Genomic DNA, 22,239 nt, shown 5'->3' on the forward strand with positions numbered 1-22,239 from the left:
ACAACATGAGACTACCTAAACCACGCAACAGCCTGCTCTCCTGCAAAACGATTGTTTTTTTTTGTTTTTTTATAATTCTCTGTATAATTTTAAGAGTGAAAACATGTTTTTATCCGTATGTTGCTTGAAAAGCACCCAGTCTGCGATTACGCGCATAGATCATTGTGGGCTATTGTTGTCCATGAAGTAGTTTATAAATGAAAGACATTCATTAACCAAATAAATAAAAACATAAGATGTCAAACAACCCAACCACAGGTAACCATTACAAAATAAGTGTCGGAGTTGGATAAACATGGAAAACGTGGCGTTTCCTTCTGCTTACGTCATTACTGAAAAGTGAAGCCCAAAAAAAAGTCTAGCCAACATAAGAGTGCGTAATGAAGTCAAAATGCTGTTGAAAACTTTTAACCTCATTTAGGTTAAATAAGCCTAACTTGAAGCAATTCCACAAAACATCAGTGGGCTGAACACAGTTTGTTGCTCAGGGATCTCCAGACATCTTCACACTTTCCCCCCCTCCTCGTTAGAACATTTACCGTCATTACTGGTTAACCTCCATGAGATGCTGCTGTTATTTTAATAGTTAACTCTGGACAAAAAGTTTCCTCCCCCAGTAAAATAGCGCCCAAATTACATGGAAAAGCCGAGGCTCCCGTCCGTCTAAACTACCTGTAAGGCTGGTCGATGTCGACGTTGATGCTTGCCTAAACTCGCTTTAAAAGCTGTTAGTGGTGAGACAAGTCGCTAACAAAGCCTTGGTTTCAACGTTTTTCTTTAGCCTGTGGGCTGAAAAAAGTTGCATTTAACATATTTGATGTTGCTAAATCGGGACTGGTCAAAATTAGGCAACCGTAAAAATACTAATACATGTCGGTTTTCTAAAAAATATGTTTGCTGTGCAGAAATTCCGCTGAATAATAATAAAAAAGAAAATACTGCACGAAATAAACATTTACAACAACGCACAAAGCCTGTGGTTTTGTGCGGTTATATTGTTTTTATTAATCTGAGCAGCTAATGTGCAAATATTCACCAGACCTCTTGTTTTTTTTTTCTTTTTGTTTTTTTTTTTTTTTAGTCATCACATTAAGGCCTACATGTAACTGTAACACACATGAGCCAGTGGCCAGTCCAGCATGCAAAATCCAATGGATCACTCAGATTGAGCGCATAATTATGTACAAGCCTGAACAACTGGATGGATCAAATGTGACCATGTATAAATACAAATCCACGACAAGAACAGCTCTGATCAATAAGTTAGCAGTTGGGTCCTGTTTCTCCAAGGGCACTCTCACAGTTTGGGTGGAGGAGAAGGAGGAAGGAAGGAGGAACAGGAAAAGGGCGTTTCTCATCAAAGTCTCACGAAAACCCAAAGTTGCTGGAGAGCTCCCGGATCCTGTTTTCACGGCTCATCTTTTTCAGTTTCATCCTCCGGTTCTGGAACCAGATTTTGACTTGCCTGTCGGTGAGGTGCACGCTGCGGCTGATCTCCAGGCGACGCTCCCGTGTCAAGTACATGTTGAAGAGGAACTCCTTCTCCAGCTCCAGAGTCTGGTGCTTGGTGTAGGGACACCGCTTCTTTCTGCCGCTCTTTGCTGTCAGCCAGTTGGCCGTGCTCTCCATTTTGCCATCTCCTGCAACGGCGGGAAATGGACCGCAGTGTTACTAGGCAACAAGTATCATAAAAGATAAGGTGTGGGTTGTGGAAATTAAAAGTAAACATAAACACTAAATTGCTTGAGAACGTGTGAGATTTATTGTCATAAATGCTAGAATTTGAGTAAAAAAATAAAAATAAAAAAAAACTAAAACCAAAACTATTACACTAATTTTGTTTGTTTGGTTTTCATTGCAATTTTACACACAGCTGTGACTAAAGCCAAACATGTTTCCAGTTCAGCCGTTCATTTATACCAGGAACACATCTCTCAAAATTTAATAAATGTCTTTAATTTATTGTAAGTTTTTTCGACAGACAACTTCATTTCTTATAGCTAAAATAACAATAAATAAAGTCCCTGCTACGGCACAATTATCAGTTAAAGGTTTTAACTGTAACAGCTTTAAAATGTACTGTTGATAAATTACCATATAAACTAAATGATCAATTACCTATTCATGATTTTTATTACAGGAAGAAATGTCTTTAGCTGGCGTTAAAATTAAAGAATAATAATCAATCAACATTATTGCTTTATGTTGCCCGCTTCATTTCAAGATGAACCACTTGCTGTTTTTAATTTTAGTTGATATTTATTGTAATTTGGATTACAACATAGAGCTTTTTGTATCAGAATTTATTGCAAATCTACAATAAATGATATATGTGCAGATAAGTGACAGACTGTACGTTGTCTCAGCACTAAGAAGAAGTGGCACAAATGAACTAACTTGACTGTTAACACAACAAAAACATTGATTGATTTTTTGTTGTTACGGCACTGAACTACAGTTCCTCTCTTATTTTAATTTAGCAGTAAAATTAAGGTTAAACTGAAGTACAACATGATGTCAGTACTCTATGATTACAAACGGGAAAATCGTGTTAGTTTAAAATAAAAGTAAAGACAATTCCAGACATGCTGTTACAAAAACTCAGAACTATTGCTATAATTTATGTTACAGTGCGATCTAATCCATTTACCAGGGGAGTAATGTTATGTTTAAGCTCAGATAGATTCAAGAATAACAATCCGTACAAGTTTTTCTACTTCAGTCAAGAAGATAGTCTGCTTTATTTCAAGATCAATTCATTGATTCCTTGAAGTTGTCTGAGCTTCCTTATGGACAGTTTTATAGCAGTTACCATTAAAATCTGAATTTGACTCCAATGCAGTCTAAGATCAAGTTGGAGTGTGTGTAAATGAATCTGAGATTATATGGTTGGATAATATTGAATAGTTTTAACTTCATATACTTACAGATTACATTTTTTGTGCTGCAAGTGCCTTACAGTTACATCACTTGTGAAAATAAGCAATACAAATTAATTAAATTGAATGTAATTGAGTTCTGCCTGTTTATCCCTTTTAGTGTTACTACAATTTAAATGCTGATATCTCAGAATATTTCTATGAAGCAAAATGATGTAAGCAGTTCTGTTCATCCCTTTAACGACAAAAGCCGTTGTGAATATGCAGTCATTTTACTGTTAAAACAAATGAAATGTGTTTACAGTGTATAAATTAGGTATGAACACCGTGAGCCAAACCTTCCTGTTCATTACTCGTGAATGTAATGTTTTAAATTAATGATTTCCTCGCTCAGTTACTGAGGTCAGGGATGGTGCCAATAAAAACAAATGAAAAAGCAATGATGCCACACAAAGGGGCAACTAACTGAGGCCTGGTTCCATTTTAAATACAGCCAAACAGGCACAATAGATCCAATCCTAGGCTGTGATTGGCCAAGTCATGGTCAAATTTGTCTCAGCCCAAACAAACTCAGACATGAGAGTTCCTGTTTCAGCTAAAGCTGAAACTACTCCTCTATCATACATCTGAAACCTTAATTGGCTGTAAAACAATAACCGCCCACTTAAAGAAAAAAAAACAAAAAAAAAAAACACGGTCCTGTCCGGTCCGGTTTATCTTTTTTTTTTTTTTTTTTTGCGTCATTCTGCAGCAGCTTCTCAAGTTTTCACCTTTTACGGACTTGTCTTTACACTCCGTCTCTGCAGGCTCAGTGGAAGACGAGCTCTCCAAGGAAAGGCGGGTGTCCTCCTCCTCCCTGGCCGGAGCGCACGGCGCAGAGCCGGGCGCCTCCTCGTGGCTCTCCCCGCGCTCCGGCTCCGCAGAGGCGGACTGCGGCTGTGAGGGCTGGCCTTCAAAGCGGCTGGGTCGCTGCAGACTGAAGTGATTCATGTCTGGCTGAACATCGTGATATAACCTGGAGGACGTGTAGGTTTGAGACAGGCGGAAGTAACCCGGGACTGGCACGGTGTTGCCGGGGGTAACGGGGCAGGACGCAGTAGAATAGGATATGTCATCCGCTGACGCTCCTTTATGACATTTGTCTGTCTCGTAAAGGCAGCAGGCGCTCTCCTCCTTTATGCTCGGCGAAAATGAACACTGAGCCAAATGCTGCCCGCTACAGGGTTGATCCACTCGGCAGGACCTGGACGTTTCCAGCCACGTTTCCATCCCCTGAACATACGGAACCGAGGACGGAATCACGCTGTGGGTCGTTGGCTCGCTGCGCTTCCCGACTGCCGGGAAACAGGAGCCGCTGGAGATCCCATATGAATATTCCGAAGCCGGTGGCAAATACAGACTGTTACTTTGGTAATACGGTGCGCCGTCGCTTCTCACGTTTATTAAGGAGTCCACAAAGAAGGAGTTCCCAGCCTGGTTGTTGGAACATGACATCGTCGCGCTGTTATTTGGCGGCGGATGAAGATGGCCCTCTCTGGCTGACATTTCTTGTGCAAAAACATTGCTGAATAATTACTGATACTCACGCTTCTCACCGAAGACTGCAGCCAATTAAAACACCAGCCGACTGCAGACTCCTCCCAGACCGAGCAGCCAACTCTAATGTGTCGTATATTTTGTTTTAGTCCAAGTAAAGACAAAACTCTTAAAGATACCTGTGCTGCATTTTAGCTTTGGGGGGAAAAAAGAAAGAAGTATCACGATAATTTGCAAATGATTACCGAGGACTGCGACGCCTTCCAAGTAACCAGAACCCCGAGGTTAACAAGTTAGTTGCTGAAAGCTGTCCCCAATAACGGCGCACAATGCATCGTTTTACAGCCACTTTTACAGCACTGTAAAAATGAGGGGTTGGAGAGGCGCCTGTAGGAAGTAAGAGTGAAAGACCCAAAACAATCTCTAGTCGAGGAAGAACTCTCCACCTTTCTACAGCTCTGAACATCATTGTTGGACTTCACTGTTAAAACTTCCAGCATCTGGGCCTGCATTGTGTTTCACCCGGTCGCACTGCTGCACATACCAAAGCAAAGCCAGTTGTGGTATAAAGTTTAACTATAACATTGTGGGTGCAAATGCCATGATGGTGTCAATAGCCCACAACTTTTACTACACACTGGATGTATAACCGCCAGAGCTGAATAATACTCTGGAGGGACATTTATTTATTGCAGATCTAATACAGGCGAGGCTGCAAGGGAGTCAGCTTGTTGTATGAATGAACTACTTGATAGTCTATCTATCTATCTATCTATCTATCTATCTATCTATCTATCTATCTATCTATCTATCTATCTATCTATCTATCTATCTATCTATCTATCTATCTATCTATCTATCTATCTATCTATCTATCTATCTATCTATCTATGTATCTCATTTATGTATTTCAATATTTATTCATTTGTTTTGTACAGAAAGGTTACAAAGGTTTCTTCTTAGGAAAATGAATTATTAATTAAATAAGAAAATTAAGTTACATTAAGTAGAATAAAATCTTCATTTTTGTATTCCACATTGATTTTTATGATTCTCCTGTTCAAAATGTTTTATTGTTTGTTTGTTTTTTTTTAGCATAATTCCACTTTAAGTATCTGTCATGGATCAGTTCACATGATGCTCACTTCGGCTGTTGCACATACAGCCAGTAAACATTGACCGTTTTCCTGGATCGTTTAAGTTAAAGAAAACAACCAAAGCAAAAAAAAAAAAAAAAAACACCTCCTGGAAACGTTTCTGAAGATGGGCTTTGCCCTGAAATACTCCACCGCGGTCACGTCTATCTCCCCCCTTAAAGTCTGGAGCCGTAAAGTCTAGAAATAAGAGCCCCCGGTTTTATATGGCGTCAGACCTGCTCCAGTCAAACAGCGAAGAAGAAAATATCCATTAACCCCCGGCGGATTATTTCCTGTCATGTTTCAGTATGCTCTTTTTATTATCATTGAATCACCTCTCTCATAAAACATACTGTTATAGGCAAAGGTCTATTTTTTTAATTTTTAATTTTTTTTTGCAAAGGGGCACAAAAGTGCCACCTTGGTGTCTGAATGCACGCGCACGGAACGGCTTCAAAGTGACCAAGAAGTGTCAAAAAATAAGTAAATAAATAATAATAATAATAATAATAATAATAATTATTATTATTATTATATATATATATATATATATATATATATATATATATATATATATATATATATATATATATATATATATATATATATATATATATACATATATATATATATATATATATATAAATTCTGCATTTGAAATAGAAAACAAGTTCCTCATACAAATGTTATTTATGACCAGAACTAAACATGCCTTAACATTATGTATGCTGTTCAAAAATAAATGTTTCCGTTAGAAAATATCTGTTGGTTGTATTCCTGCAATGCCTCCATTAAATCATACTATTACATGAAACACAGCGCCTTCAGATTTGTGACTCTCACATGGACATGTTCTGGGATGGCTCTCTCTTAAATCACCTAGCAAAGTCATCGTGTCGTAAAAACAAGCACATGATAATATTCCTTGGCCTACCTTCATTAAATCCTTTGGTGGCAACATATTCTACAGGCATCTGAGCGCTGCAGTCCCAACTTCTTACATATGAAATCTCAATTCACGGCAATGACATTGATCTGAGGCGCGCCCCCCAGTGGTAAGAGGCGGTCTCGACTCACAACAACAACAACAAAAGCGTAGCATGAGTATTCCCACCATAGGTGGTGAGATGCTGCAACAAATGACTCAGGGAAGGTCCGCTAACACACGTTTCAATGCTTTTTCAGCCTCCTCCTGTAAAGTCCTAGTTAATAACCTTGGTCTCAGACGTTTTATGGCACTGCACTCCAAATGGTCCAGACGAATCCGCCCTTTTATGGCCAAGTTACTGGAGCAACTGGGAGGATGTGCAGCAATCAAAGCGGAATTCCTGGGAGCCCAACAGGATGCTCGGTGTAGGTGAAGCCCTCATCCAGGACCCTTATTAGCTTATGACAGGCCATTCGGGTTGTTTTCAGGGGTCCGGTGGTGGAAATACAGCTGTCTGCATAGACCCACGTTTTACACATCTGGACTGAAATTAATTCATTTGTTTCTTTATTTATTAATGTTCCTAGAATTATAAGATTGTAGACAAACTAAACAAAACTTTAAAAAAAAAAATCATGGCAGTGGTATTAATTTATTTACCGCTCTTTCTGTTCCTAGTATGATGTATGTACGGTGTAAAGACACATTCATTCAGGACCTTTACTACCTTATTCAAGTTGTTTTTAGGAGACTGGTGGTCTATACGAAGCTTTCGTTGTTGTCAAACACGTGGTCGTCTCCCTGATGAAGTTTAAAAAGGCCGTCGTGCTCCACATCCAAAGTTGGTGGAGGCAAATATTGGTAATGATGGATAAATCAATGTAATTTTGATTAACTTTTGTCAATATTTCCGAAAGAGGAAAAATCTCGTCTTCTCCCATCTAAATTACACTATTTTAGCCACATATTGTGCTCCAGCACCGCTCATTGTGAGCATATTAAAAACAACATGTGCGCACGTATCCGAATCAGAGTGGTCCTAACAAGCATGTTATATCAAACATAAGCTTTTCCTCTTCCGCCCCCAGCAAATCAAGGGAGTCTTTTTAACAGGTATCAAGTAATAATTGCAGCGACTCCTTTCACTATCAAATAACACCAGACCGTGATACCATCCACAAGCTGTGAGCTGGGGCATAAAAACAGATCAGATTATGTTTCAGTTGGAGACATTGACCTAATTCATCAGTTGTTTGCCCTTTTGCAGGAAGCTGAAAAAATAACCCACGTTTATGGCTCAGAATTTAAGGACATTTAAACACATTTAGATAAAAAAGAAAAGAAAAAAGAAAAGAAAAACAGAAGAAGAAGAAAAAATCCGTCGAATGACCACTATCAACTTTATCATAATGAGGACTGTTATGACTCCAAAGCATATAAAATGGTTTCTGGTTACGACAGGCGGAGGGCGGGGAGGGTGAACCATGACGGCCAAAGTTTTGTTTGAAGAACCCGACAGTGCGCGCTTGATTTCCGTGAAGGGGAATGTGAAAAATAAAATAAAATAAAATAAAATAAAATAAAATAATTGAGACATTGCGAAATATTTGTAGTCTTATTTCTATGGGGTAAAAAAAGTTTTTTATTTTTTAGAAAATTACAGTAATTTGGTTTCATTTTTGTGTGCCTATAACCTTAATAATAATAATAATAATAATAATAATAATAATAATAATAATAATAATAATAATAATAATAATAATAATAATAATAATAATAATAGTACAGAGCTCCGGATTATTTAAAGATTTTAGATTTTCAAAATAATAAAGATATAAACAAGTCCTTTGTCCTGATTTGATGTGAGGGCGCTCGGCAGCAGTCTTTGTTTTGTTTTTGTTTGGGACTTTTTCAGAGCAGAGGGTTTGTGCTGTAGTACTGTAAACGGTCTCTGTTCAGTTTCTTCTCTTTCATCCTCCTGTTCTGAAACCAGATTTTAACCTGGCGGTCCGTCAGATTAAGCATCCGGGAGAGCTGCAGTCGCTTCTCCTTGTTGATGTAAACGCTGAAGAAGAACTCCCTCTCCAGCTCCCTGATCTGGTACTTTGTGTACGGGCACCTCTTTTTGCGCGTCCTCTGGCCACCTAGAACACATCGACAAAAAATAAATAAATAATAGTCAAAACCACTGATTCGCCCCATGGCAACAATGTGGAATTATCGGGCTGCTTCTTTCGACATGACCGCCGGGCATGGTGATCCTGCAGTACATGAGTTTTGGAGTTCAAGTGTCCCCTCCTGTTCTCAGGCCCGCAGGAGCAACATGCGTAAATAAAGATTGCACCTGAGAGTCAAGCATCTTAGGCACATCGGGAGTTCTGAAATCATACTGAATACGGCAAACTTACTCTTAAAAAAATCATTAATTCAACTTAAAAATTGATTATGGACACCATAAACAAAGAGATCGCACCTTTTAGTCATGAAGCTGTTGCAATTCAGGCTATCAGAAAAGCAATTTACCAAATTTATTTCAGCTCAGTTAAGATTATTTATTCCCCGGCCACCCATAGCAAATGTTATATGGCGGCTTTTTTACATGACATCGCATTGACTTTCAGTTACACAAAACAATAAAATAGACGTTTTTACAGGGAAATGAGCTGTAAAAGGCGCATGTTTCGCGGAAAAGAGTAGAAATCTTTCTCAAAATTTTAAATCAAACTTTACGCCAATGTCTTCTCGGGCGATTTTAATTCCAAGCACGTGATATTGTAGTTTATAACATAGTTTTGTTACCGAGACCTCCATAAACCTTGCGTGCTTATAAAACTGCATATAAAAAGCTTTAAGAGCATGCAGCACAGTTAGATTTTTTTTCTTCTTCTTCTTCTTCGTCCTCCTCACTCACTGCTGCTGCTCTTGCTCTGCTTCTCCTCGCTGTGGCCGGATGGTGACTCTGGGCTGCAGCTCTCCGCCGTGTCCGACCCGGGGTGAGCCTGAGCCGGGCTCGTTTTGCCGCCTCTGTCTGAGTCCGCTGCAGCCGGAGCGGCGCCGCCCGCCCCGCTCCCGTACGCCGTGTCAAAGAACTGATCGAACGCCTGCGGCAAGACGCCGTTCCTGCCGACGTTACCGCAGAATCCCGGGGTCGGGTTCGAGGGGCCGGAGTGGCCGCCTTTCACCAGGATCTCTGGCCCCCTGGAGGTGGGGGGTGCCCAGCCGTCCCTGTGCGCGACGTCCTCGGCGTAGCAGTGCGAGAGACTCCCCCTGCTGTGGTGCCATTTACTGGAAGCATCAATGCCATAGTCTCTGAAAGCCACGTCTCTCACTGACGGAACCTGTGTGAGCGCTGAGGACTGGTACGAGTAAGTGACGGGGCAGGAGGACTGGTTCTGGGTTAAATAGTGAGGGAGACCCGAGAAGTCCGCTCCGGAGACGTAATAGGTGCAGCTTGGTAGATACATACTGGAACCAGGCATCCGTTCATCAAAATCCATATTCTGCTGCTGGGGTCGTTCTATGGTAATAATCCTCGCATTGTTCCTGCGCGACTCTGCGCTCCAGTCACTTTGAGACAGACTGCTGGAGCAGAAAGCCTTAGACGTACAAGCTGACGTGGGGGATCCATCTCCATCCATTCCTGAGGGCCAAAGCCATGTGACCACTGGCACAATATGACAAATAGCCTACGTCTCGACGTGTGTTGGCTATATGAGTCAAATAGTTTTTCAGCTGCGAAAGCCGGCCTTCGCATATAGAAACGGGAAAACGCCGAGAGTTTTTGGAGCATATTTGACTTGTCTTGTGAGTTCGCATGCGGATCTCCTGTCAGGGTTGCTTCTGTCTTGATTTCCACGTAATCACGACAAATGGGCAGCTGCACAACAAGCTGTTGCATCGCCCACTTTTGACGTTTTTGTTCAAAACCCCTGCCCTTACCTTCACCCTCACCTTCACCCCCGGCGTCTCTTTTAAATCGGAGCATCACGGCGAAGATGTGACTAATGCGAGTCGCTCATGCGTAAAATATATCTGGAAAGGACAGAGTGGATAGCGCCTCCGCCTATTTATAGACCAATCAAGCTGTGAAGAGTAACCGGAATTAGGCTGCATGTTCTAATGGGGAAAATGGCAGTGGATCGTAATGACAAGTTTATATCCACTTTGTTGCTTGCAGCAACAGTTCTTTAAGAACACCCAAAACTGCGTGACAAACTTCACGCAACAACCGCTGTCAGTGTGTATCCTTTTTTATTCACCTGCAAATTGAACTATATCTGGAGCTTTCTGCGGGAAAAGTTTCACCTCTAATAGAAAGTGTTTTATTTTCATTTCTTATGTGAACGTCTGGAAAAACTGCACGAGGATTATTTACACGGTCACGACAAAACTTGAGCTTCATGTTCAATGCAGACGGTCATGAGCTATGAATAACCAGAGAGGAGGCTGCCACGCTCTCTCTGTTTGCAACGCCCCGATATAAACCCTTGGACACGGCCTATTTGCCTCAAACAAATCCATTTTTATTTGTCATCACACGCAGAGCCGTAATAGGCGCATGCGTCACACTGGTCTCTTTGCGCGTGCAGGGTCACTTTTTGAGCACAGATGTCTGTCAGATCTGTATAGGAAAAAAATAGCATAACTTCATTTTTGGTGTGCTGCTAAGCATTCATTATTGTAATTTACAATATCTTGACATTTATGGGTAAAACTTTAAAAAAAAAAGAAAGAAAAGCTCTGATTCCCTTAAAGTTATGAGATAGAAAATTTATGGTAGTAAAGTAAAGGCACAAAGCCACATTTATTTATTTATGTATGTATTTATTTAGTTAGTTAGTTATATTTAACTACATTAAGTCAAATATGCGTGCTAAATGAAAAAAGAGCAAAATCATGCCTTCTTACTAACCCAGTGTGATTATTAAAATAAGGATAAAGGGGACAAAAACAGTACCAAAGCTCCGACTTGCTGTTCGGGGGCCGCTGAAATTAGATTTCAAGACAGTTTGCTGGTTTACTAGTCATCGCTTTATTTCCGTCTAACCTTCCGAAAAGTTGTGCGCCTCCTTTGCGAAGACCCACTTGAGAAGTAAATGGCAAGTGTTCTTGTCAGAAATATTTCAAAACAAATAAAATGCACTTTATGGGCAACCAAGCCCATTGCTAAGTAAATAATTGAAAATTAAATTAAATTAAATTAAATTAAATTAAATTAAATTAAATTAAATTAAATTAAATTAAATTAAATTAAATTAAATTAAATTAAATTAAGTACAGGCTGAAATCTTTTTAGTTTTAGATTACTTCGTTTTTATTTAGTCAACTATCGCCTTTTTGTTATGCTCTAACCACATTGTTTAAAATCTTAGAGACTAATTGGTTGTATAATTTTATAGAAACTAGTGAAGGGAAACAAAAGCTGAATGGGAGGTGTTGCAAAGAAGAAAAACGCAGGGAAACGAGCTGAAAAATACTGAAGATGTGATTTATTCCCGAGCACTGTATAAGTAAAAAATAAATAAATAAATAAATAAACCCCACTTTTCTCTAAACAGTGTGACTAATTTTCAGAACGCTTTTTTGTATTTTGAAGAGATCAGCCTTTTGGTCCTCTCAGAATCACCAACAAAAAACGCAAAACATTAAGAAATGTCTTGGTTACAGAATGGTATAAAAATGTGTCCTGTTTCTCCTATAGGAGGAAACCAAAAAAAAAAGTTACATTGAAGCATTTTACTGGTTCTTATCTTTAGACACGTTTCTGTTGCTGCTGTATCCTAATAATGATCAATTCTGGTTTTAAGGCTCAAGACGTTGGACAGACATAGAAAAGATGAAGTTTCTATTAAAGTTAATGGCATTTACCGATCATTAAACTTAGTTAAGGGGGTGGTCAAATGGGCTGTTCAAGTCTTTCTTTCGACATCTGTATTGAGGCCTAATTTGAACAATGTGTGTACAGCTTAAAAAGTCAGATTTCAGAATGTTTTTCTGGGCTACATCGAGAGAGCTACTGACCAACCTGAAATGGCCATAAAAGCATGTTCATGGGCGTCCAGTGCTTGGAGAGCTAAGGCCTACATGTTTGGGTATGAGATTCAATTACCTGATTTGCCAGTAGGGGGAGCAATGACACAAAACAATAACGTAGCAGCAAGGTCAAAGAGGAACGTTGTCACATCAAGATTTAAGTGAAAGCAGTTAAGATGTAGTATTTATGTCGAGGTTTTCTGATAAGAAGGACGAATATAAAACACCCTGCCAGTGTGTTTATAATTGAGCGCCACACTGTGATAAAAGCGATCCGTGTCACTGTCCAAGGCCATTCTTCTGAGTTTAGATGAACGGCAATGTGCCCTTATCAAACATGTTTTTATATAAACTGAGATGAGCCACATTTAATCTAAGATTTCTTTTATTTTCACTATACCCGAAGAATGAATGGTTGTGACAGAGTTTTGTTCATTTTATTTCTTAATGGCGGTTTTCTTAGCCTAAATATATGTTAGAATACACATACAGTTGGTTAAGCAGCAGAATAAAATAAATCTTAGTAATACTGTTGCCACTGAAGAAAAAATGTCAATGTAATCTCCAAAAATAACATGAGTGACTCAATCAATTTCTCTCTTTACAGATTTTATTTAGAGTTCATGCTTGCATGTTGCCATTTTCTTTCTGCTTCCATTATGTAGCTTGTAAAACAATCGTTTCACACCCATGTTCCAAACCTTCGTGTGTCACTCATGGCTGGTTATAGTGTGTTGAATCATAGTGCTAAAAAAAAAATCTCAATTATAGGATATATGAATGTATTTGTAATTTTTTTGAATATGTTCCGACGACGTTTGTCAGATTGCAAGTAGCCTACATTTTTAAAAATAACAACCCTCAAGCATGCCTTCCATAAAGCCCACATTTATGAATAAAATATATTTGTATCAGTCTAATGTAATCTTCTAATCTTAAATGTTGTGTTTTATTAACCGTAAGAAGAAAATCGTCATAGACGATAACCAAGTCTAACTTAGTCTGTGTGTAATTGCTGTAATGTGTTCCACTTAGCGAATCGAGTCACTGAAAAAAATGAACTTTCCAATAATATTGCAATTTATTCAATATGACTGTAGTTCAGGTGTTGCAATGTCATTTCGTCATTTGTATATTCGTACCTTTGATGTTTGGTTATGTTGTAAGAGTCGTGTAAAATGGTCGACGCTTAAGTGTTACATTGTAAACCCTGGTCAAACCACAATAAATCCCAGCAACTTATTGCTGATATATATTATTTATTGAGGTCACGTAACTACATTTCAATGCAGTAAACCAACTTGCGAAACCTCCCCATTATAGGAAAGACCTTAAGTGGAGTAAGAAGTGGCAAATTGAGGAGCGCCCAACAAAAACAGCTACAGATTCTAGAACCGCAGCCCGTAGGCAGGAAAACTGCGCTGACAAAGATTCGCCGCTAGATGGCGACATAAAGTCTCTGTGATAAATACTGGGACCTGAATCAAACTGTTGGCCTGTTAACACGTCCATCGTCATACTAGGCAATATAAATCATATTTTCAATTGAAACCGCAGTCAATCACTTTATTCGAATTTTCTCATGAAACAGAAAGATAAATGAAACTCCTGCGACAGCAGTGCACTTATAGTGTCTGTCAAACATATATTGTCAAAAAAAAACAAAAAAAACCCGTTGGTTTATGAATAAGAAACAGGAAACTGACTCGGCTGCGCATAAAATATTTACACATGTTTTGTTGTAGTTCATCCATTCATGTAGAGGTTTTTTTTCTTCTTCTTGAAAAGTAAGCAGGAGGACAAAATGTAAATGCGAGAGCAATAGGGAAAAAAGCCTTTTTCATGCCTTTACATGCCTTTTTCAGGCAAACTGACAAACTCTTAAAATCAGTGGCGCCACCAAGGAGTGGAGGCAAAGGTGCCGGAGGCCTTCTTTACATGTCTGCGGGTAACCCCCCCATTATTTGAAAATGAATTCCGCACAAGAGAGAAAAAGCAAAACATATTTTTATTTGTTTATTCTTATAAATAATTTATTTTTTATGTCCGTTCTGGTGTTTCATTGTGTGCCATCTTTGATTATTACCCCCTTGCCCCCTTCCCACTCCCCGATTTCTAACGATTGCACAATAAAAATAATATTCAGTTGAAGCTTTTGGTTTCAGAGTCCCAGGCCAAGTTTATCAGCGGAGACCATCTGGCCACCCCTCTGAAAAGGTTCCGAAGGCGCCTGTGATTGAAACATTGGAAATCCTAATGAAACGCTTGGTAAAGTTTCATAGGTAACCCGCTGAGAATGAAAGATGTGACGAAAGCTGATTTTATAGGAAAATTCTTTTCTCAAATTGGGGATGGAGCTAAATATTCGGATACAAATACTACAAATGTGTTTTAATAATTTCATGATAATAACCTGCTTTTGTTACTCTTTACCACAGTCTGAAACCAAAAGTTGTTTTTTTTTTTGTTTGTTTGTTTGTTGTTTTCATTCGTGCGCTTCAGCCTTATATTTTCTTTTTAAAAGGAAAATGCGCACGATTTGCTGGTGGCTCACCCATCTCAATGCAGAATATTTGTCAGAATGCTCGTCAGGATGGTGACTACTGAAACGTCCCGCAAAATCGCCTCAAACTCTAGATCTCTTCCGACCTTCTGCCAACAGGCCCCACGGACTGGTTCCAATTAAAACGAGGAAGGAAACGTTATAGTTCAAACCAGAGCCGTTCCGGCGACAGTGTGTAACAGTTCATAAATGGAATAAATTATAGCAGAGTTTTCTATCTTTTTCTCTCTCTTTTTTTTCTTCCACTGCTGAAAGTGCGCCCATGTCCGCCTTTCACGTCTTGGGAATGTCTCCAGAGCTAACTAGAGCTCTTGAACTTATTGACAACTTTTTTCTCCTTTACCCGCCTGTTCTGGAACCAGATCGTCACTTGTCTCTCTGTCAGGTTCGTCTGCGCGGATATCCGTCTCCTTTTGTCCTTGGTGATGAATTTGTTGGTGGCGTACTCCCTCTCCAGTTCTTTGAGTTGCACCTTAGTGTATGGCACGCGTTTCTTTCGCCCACGACGGACCGAGCTGTCCATACCACCAGATAAGGAGTCTGTGGGTGAAAAGAAATGCAGCATTATACTTCAGAAAACATACGACTGCAGAATTAAATGTAAAACTAACAAATGTCTTTTTGTTTGTTTGTTTTTGTTTTTTGCTTGAAAATAAAATTTTTGCATCAACCCATGCAATTGATTTGAACTGAATCTTTACCTAGTAATATACCTTGTAATGAGGATTTCCACAGAGAATTTGCCTGCGATTGCTCCTTGGTGCAGTAAACCTGACCACTCCACCCGTTAGTGATGGCCCAGGGCTGATAGGGCTCCATGGGCAGCAGAGACTCTCTTGGCTCGGGTGGCGCACTCAGCGCAGGTACCACCGGCACATCCAGGTAGCTGGTCTGGTAGGGGCTGGAGGAATATCCCTGGTAGAACGCAAACTCCTTCGCCTCACCGGAGACTGAAGAGTCCGCGTATTTCTCTCCGTAACCGGAGGGCTGCGCGCACGCCTTGACGCCGCCGTGTGACACCCTGCACGGGTAGTACCCGCTGCCAAAGTATCCGTAGGGCAGAGAAGCGTTGGGCGAGCTCTGAGTGGCAGAGCAGGGGCTGCACTGCTTGCCAGGCTCCCCCACCCCAGAGACTGGCACATCGCTTGCAGCGTAGGTGGTGCTGGGAGCCAGCGAGGTTGGATGCGCCAACAGATTCCTGCACTGGTTTGCTGCGAAGTTCCCACCTGTGAAGCCCTCCATGTTCTTGCTTCTCTCCTCTTGCGAGCCGCCGTCGTAAAGGAACATGACCGGGTCGATCCAGGGCGAGCCGAGGAGTAATGAGGCGGTCATAGCATGTCCTACATGGGAGGAGAGGAGCAGCTCTTTTTCATAAATCCCCTCGACTGAGCCGAGACAGGGACCCAGGGCTGAGTAACGATACCAGCACACCAGAGTGCTCCGAGATCGGGAGGTTATTGGCCAAGGCCAAACACGTGATATGCAAAGGAGATGATAAACGTCTCGACATCTGATAATGCCGATAGGGCTCTACAGACACTGACTTCTTCAATCTGTATGCCAAGACACAATGTTTTTTATTTATTAGGATCTGAAATTGATTTTGAAATCTCATGCCGATCGACAGGTTTTAATTTGTTTGCTATTTAATCACATAAATGATTATTGACTGAGATTCAGTTTATTTTTTGTGTGCCAAGAGCGAAAATTATGTTTTTCGGGGTTTTTTTCTTTCTTTTTTCAAATTTCAAACACCAAATATGCCATGTGTTTAACTGATTTTGGTTTCGTTGAACATCACTGTATATATTAGGTTTAAAGTCGATTTTTAAGACAGATATAAAAAAATATATATACATACAATAAAAATGAAGCGTTAAATCAAACTCGTTCCATTTTTGGTGTTGCGCACAGATGTGTGGTGCTCGGTGGAATCGGTGCGCACTGATATGAGCAGTTTGGCATCTTCTTGTTTTAAGGAGCGAACCATCAAGATGTGATATCATGGGTTTAGTTGTTTGGTGCTATCGACCATTTGCTCGTGCCTTACATCAAAAGCAACGGTCTTAAATCAATTTTAAATACGGTTTTGTAGCAAAAATAAAAATACAAATAAAAAAAATAGTGCGATGCTCTAGGCGTATATCGGCACGTTTCCAGTTTGACCACCAAACACGCAATTTTAGTTTGCAGACAACTTTCACAGAAGGAAATGTGTAATTTGTTTGGGTGCAGCAGTGATAGGTTGAATGCAGCTTTAAATAGATATACAGCCACACTGTTTCACACGATCTAAACAGAAGAAAAAATGTGGGCTTGTTTTTGTCTTTTTTTTTTTACATATATAAATAACTTAAACAATCTTTTAAATGCAAACATTTACTTTGCTGGTATGGCTTTGTCATCTTTATTCCACAAACACACACAAAACAAAATCTACTGTACATGAAAATATATGAAAAACGAGAACAGTTACGTACATTAAAAAAAAAGAGTAAAATATCAGTTTCACACTTAACTTATCCACTTAATTATGGCCAAATTTTTGCATCAAAATTTCATCCATATTTTTAGTGTATTCTTCAAAAGGGTCATGGACATTTGTCCCAGATTTAAGCACATTAACAAACTGTCATCTGACGGAAAAATAGATATAACCTGACAGGATTTGCTGGACTTGCAAAATCTCATAATAATAATAATAATAATAAAATGCTCGACATCCACTAAATAGCTAAACAAAAAACCTCCAGAGAACTGTTTATACGATGTGCTGTTTCTCAGTTATATGGGTTCGGTCTTCTAAATATCCCCAAAGGCGTTTTTCCTGTGTGGGATCTTACAGTCTCCTCTGGTTACAGCTTCTCTGGCCAATTTTTGTGTTTCTTTAATTACATTATTCAGAGGGGGCGGCGGCGGGGGGGGGCAGAGCCTGGGAGATTTTATACGTCAATAAAATACTTCTTTAAATATAATAATACTATCCGCTATTGTGGCTCTGGGATTAGGAAGAGTGTATGCAAGACATTACACAAATGGTCGCCCTCCCCCCCCCCCCTGCAAGTCAGAGACGCGACCGGAGGCCAAGGTCAAGTTGAAAGTTGCAGACCAGTCAGGAAGGACCGAGGAGGCGATTAGAGCAACAGGTTAGGCTCCTTTTAATGCAGCCCCTATTCTTTTTTTTTTTTTCAACACAGATTTAGGAGTGAGTCGTGAAAACGCGCAAGTGAAAAGAAGTGACTCAGATCGACACTAAAATAAAGCCAGTGACTCCTGTCTTTTCTTCATTTGGGGGTGAATCTGCAAAGTTAACATAGTCGGGAGGGGGGGAGAAGGAGGATAAATGAATATCAGGAGAAGTGAAGCAAAGATCTGACAGAGATCTTTGCTCTGTTAATTTGAAGGGACAAATTAACTTTGTCCCTTCAAAGTTAATTTTCTCCCCAGAGCACACAAGCAGGGGAACGCAGAACCAAATAAATGTGAGCACCCATTTTTTATTTTAATGGAGTTTTCCCACCTTTTGAGGCTGTAAATCTTTATGGCTCAAGTTCATAGCTTGTAGGCCGGAAGGCGTAGCCCACATTTCAGGGAATGAGGGGCGAAAGAGGCGAAACTTTTTAAATACTCTTTTCTTTATCGGTTTATGTCTGATTTCGATTGCACTGCGATAATGGCCCTGAACCTGCTTCTTTTTATTTAACAACCTAAACGCTTCATTTTGGAATAAAAAAAGAAAGTCGCACGTTTTTTTTCTTCTTGTTTTTTTTAATATATATATCTAAGCTTGAAAAGCAGTCGAGGAATAGTGCTGGGTCCACGTTCATAAATAAATAAATATATATATATATATATTATATATATATATATATATATATATATATATATATATATATATATATATATATATATATATATATATATATATATATATATATACTATATATATATATATATATATATATATATATATATATATATATATATATATATATATATATATATATATATATATATATATTATATATTCAGCTAAAAATGAACGAAGCAGCTACTGAAAACTGTTATTTGAGCTGCCACTTAAACTGATTAAAAGATAAAGTAATTTATTCACAGTTTTAAAATGTAGTTTTTGCATGCATAAAATGTTTGCGGTGTTCTGAACGAAAACGGTCGTTCAGAACATAAAAAAGGAAGGAAAATGAATTGATCTGCATCTGGCCCGCTGAACGGGATCCTAAGAAGAGAATTAAAATGAACACCCCTGGTTTCATGTTTTAGCAGCATAAATTTAAATCGAATAAATCTCTAGTTTCTGACCTATCTGATTTGGTATTTAATTGGTTGCGCGTTCGAACAACCACCGAAAACTGCAGCTTATTAATCATTAGTAACAGTGAGTGTAAAACGTGACTTCGACGGAGACGCAAAAAGCAGACAGTGTTAAATTGGCGTGGAAAAAAATTGCGAATGTTTATATAAATCTCCCATAAATATTTTTCTCCGTATGACTGTGACTTATGTTTATATCCAACATGTATGTTGGATTTAAAAGTATTCAACATTTATGGATATTTAAATAGTTTTAAATATTATTTAAAAACTATTTTAAATAGACTATAAACATTCGAAACCAGCTCAAAAGCAGACTTATCAAAAGGCCAGTATAAGTACAAATTAAGCTTTTTAAAAGATATTATGTGTTAAGCACTTTTGAGTCATCTTTTTTGAGTCATCTTTTTTGAGTCATCTTTTTTGAGTCATCTTTTTGGGGTTATAAGCTGGAGCTTAGTTCTCAAGTGCCTTGGGCTGGCTCTGAATTGACCCACTTAATTTAAGTCCCAATTCCTCTAGTTCTTTCTTTATTTATTTTAGAAGCTGTTATGTATATCCAGGCCAACCGAAACGTTCAAATGAAAATGTGCAGATTTGTCTGCACAAAAAGACCCGTATATGATTATGAATAAAAATATAAATAGATGAGACTGGAAGAAAAAAAAATATTTAATGGAGCTTTTGACAGTCTAGTTTCGTGAGAAAGGCTAAATTCATGGTGTAAATTTATAACCTAACTGGCGCGTTTTGGGACTTCAGAACTACAGATTGCACAAAACACATGCAAAAGTGTTGTTTTGGGCTCCGAGACCATGAGGGGACCTCAAAGGAGCTCGACTCTTCACAGAGAATAGCAAAACTCCAAATTTGTTGTTACGTTCGTCAGAAATTAGTCTACTTTAACATTTGTTTTAAAACCTTTTGAATAGAAATTTAATTAGTGCAAAATTTGTTTAAACTTGAAATTCATACTTGATTCTGATTTTATATATAACTGTAATCTTAGCAGAATGGATATGTTTTAATGTTGCTAGTTCAACATTGGCTGCTGCTTTTTGTCTGCGCTAGAGCCACATTTGAGTCACAGTGCAGCTGCAAATTGATTAATGGAGAAATAGAAATTGCCCCAGTTTTCCAACTCTACAGTGAAACTTTGTAATCTGGACTCCAGAGGCGGTTCTTGAATAAATGACTTCCTCGACGAGCCTGTCCAAACACACACTCCACCCCTTCAACCCCCCCAAAAATAACATTATTCTGGAACAACAAAAAACAAACAAACAAAAAAATATGTCACAAACATAAGAAGCTAAAATATGTCGATGTGATCGTAGTTATTTTGGATGGCTTTAATCACTGTAAAATAATTCACTCCAGGTTTCATCACATGTTCTTTTTAGTATTTTTATTCCAGACAAATGCACTACGTAAAAGTTGAATTTAAATTTTTTTCTAATTACTTGTACTTATTCTCTTTATTATCTACACTGCACAATTTTCTGTGATGAAGTCTGACAAGAAAGTAGTAACTCCTTAAAAAAGAAACACACAGACACACACACCTAAAAAGCCCTTTAATCTAGCATCAGGTCATCAGGTGGTGTCATCTGGTAAGTAACACATACAGCTATATTTAATTACAGTGAGCACACCACACTAGCATGCCTCTCATTCCTGGATTTGTTAATAAGTAACAGAAAATTTCTTCAAGATGCAAAGAGGTTTGTGTTTTAATACACTGATGCGCCCCCAGGATCTTGCTGCTTTCGGCAGAAAACCTTACAACTCGTATTAGACAAGGTCAGAGAAATAACAGTGTGTGTGTCTACAATTTATTCAATGCTGTTTTTTTTATTTAAATATATGTATGATGTAAACCACAACGGGGCTCCCAAAACAAATTCGACTAAGAGGGTTCTACAACATTGGGATATCTATAAAAGTCACATAAAAAAATACAGAGTATTTTGACCTACTTTGTCTATGACCAAGTTGCAAAAAAAAAAAAAAGTATATTCTCTACTATTTCCACAATGTTTTAAATACGTTAGTTGGTTTTTTTTAAACTAGAAGTCATTTGAGCGAGAATTGGACATAGGAGAAAAACAGCCCAGTGTACGAAGCCAATTTCAGCAACTTCCCCACAGCAAGTTAACACATGGCAGGGAACTGCACAGAAACCAGGGGGAGAAATTAGCTGCATTAATGTTCATTTCCCTAAATCTCATCAGTCTGTGAGCACAATCTCATACATATGGCAAAAGTCCCAAATATCACAACAAAAGGGCCGTTTTTATCTGAAACCCCACACATACCACTGAGTGCACTAGGTTGTTATAAAGGGAAGTTGTTTTGGCTTGACGTGCCATGGCGGCAGCAGATGATCCGTGTGTCACAATCTGCTGCAGGCTTGAGACCAAAGTACTTCTCTGTTTAAGCAGATGACAGCACAGCTCTTAGCCTACAGTGCTTAATGGACTTTTTATGACTCTGTCTTGTGATCGCATGACCCTTGGCACCTTGGCCCCTCAGCAGTTATTGGTAAAGCAGATCAGAAACATGCTGCAGTTCTTCTCTGGCCAACACGTGTGTGTGTGTGTGTGTGTGTGTGTGCGTGTGTGGGTGTGTGTGTGTGTGTGTGCGTGTGTGTGCGGGTGTGTGCGTGTGTGTGTGTGTGTGTGCATGCAATACTGCGTCCGATTACAGTGGGAGGCAACATGGAAATTACATGCAATTTTCAATGTAGCAGCTATGCTTCTAGCATTACAAAAGATTGTCCAAACGGTTTCAGCTGTCACTCAGTTTGTGGACAAACGTGGCAGAGAGTGA

At 39.1% G+C, this 22,239-nt stretch overlaps 3 protein-coding genes across 4 annotated transcripts; all 3 read right to left on the reverse strand.

Annotated features, from left to right (window-relative positions):
* Window positions 1–1,044: 1,044 nt before the first annotated feature.
* hoxa10b (homeobox A10b) lies at window positions 1,045–4,667 on the reverse strand. The gene is made up of 2 exons (XM_032554426.1): window positions 3,650–4,667; window positions 1,045–1,640 (listed from the first exon to the last, which is right to left on the reverse strand). The coding sequence occupies exons 1-2, from the start codon at window positions 4,422–4,424 to the stop codon at window positions 1,366–1,368; spliced, it is 1,050 nt and encodes a 349-aa protein (XP_032410317.1). The 5' UTR covers window positions 4,425–4,667; the 3' UTR covers window positions 1,045–1,365.
* A 3,711-nt stretch (window positions 4,668–8,378) lies between these two features.
* hoxa11b (homeobox A11b) lies at window positions 8,379–10,412 on the reverse strand. Its single transcript, XM_032555840.1, has 2 exons — window positions 9,391–10,412; window positions 8,379–8,623 (listed from the first exon to the last, which is right to left on the reverse strand). Exons 1-2 carry the CDS (start codon window positions 10,115–10,117, stop codon window positions 8,391–8,393), a joined length of 960 nt encoding a protein of 319 aa, XP_032411731.1. The 5' UTR covers window positions 10,118–10,412; the 3' UTR covers window positions 8,379–8,390.
* A 2,521-nt stretch (window positions 10,413–12,933) lies between these two features.
* hoxa13b (homeobox A13b) lies at window positions 12,934–16,520 on the reverse strand. Of its 2 annotated transcripts, none has more exons than XM_032554909.1 (2): window positions 15,777–16,520; window positions 12,934–15,615 (listed from the first exon to the last, which is right to left on the reverse strand). In XM_032554909.1, exons 1-2 carry the CDS (start codon window positions 16,405–16,407, stop codon window positions 15,374–15,376), a joined length of 873 nt encoding a protein of 290 aa, XP_032410800.1. In that variant the 5' UTR covers window positions 16,408–16,520; the 3' UTR covers window positions 12,934–15,373. The 2 variants fall into 2 exon arrangements, with proteins under 2 accessions (XP_032410800.1, XP_032410808.1); XM_032554917.1 differs by having other exon boundaries at window positions 15,789–16,517.
* Between the last annotated feature and the right edge of the window lie 5,719 nt (window positions 16,521–22,239).

The sequence above is a fragment of the Xiphophorus hellerii genome, chromosome 3 (assembly GCF_003331165.1).
Source record: "Xiphophorus hellerii strain 12219 chromosome 3, Xiphophorus_hellerii-4.1, whole genome shotgun sequence".
Classification (NCBI taxonomy): domain Eukaryota; kingdom Metazoa; phylum Chordata; class Actinopteri; order Cyprinodontiformes; family Poeciliidae; genus Xiphophorus; species Xiphophorus hellerii.

Bases quoted from the DNA above. Each gene is read 5' to 3' on its own strand.
- hoxa10b (XM_032554426.1), bottom strand. From the start codon at position 4,424: ATGTCAGCCAGAGAGGGCCATCTTCATCCGCCGCCAAATAACAGCGCG. The intron at 1,641-3,649 runs GTGAAAACTTGA...CCGCCGTTGCAG, and splicing joins TAAAGACAAGTCCGTAAAAG to GAGATGGCAAAATGGAGAGC.
- hoxa11b (XM_032555840.1), bottom strand. From the start codon at position 10,117: ATGGATGGAGATGGATCCCCCACGTCAGCTTGTACGTCTAAGGCTTTC. The intron at 8,624-9,390 runs GTGAGTGAGGAG...GATGTGTTCTAG, and splicing joins GCAGAGCAAGAGCAGCAGCA to GTGGCCAGAGGACGCGCAAA.
- hoxa13b (XM_032554909.1), bottom strand. From the start codon at position 16,407: ATGACCGCCTCATTACTCCTCGGCTCGCCCTGGATCGACCCGGTCATG. The intron at 15,616-15,776 runs GTAAAGATTCAG...TTTCACCCACAG, and splicing joins ATTACAAGGTATATTACTAG to ACTCCTTATCTGGTGGTATG.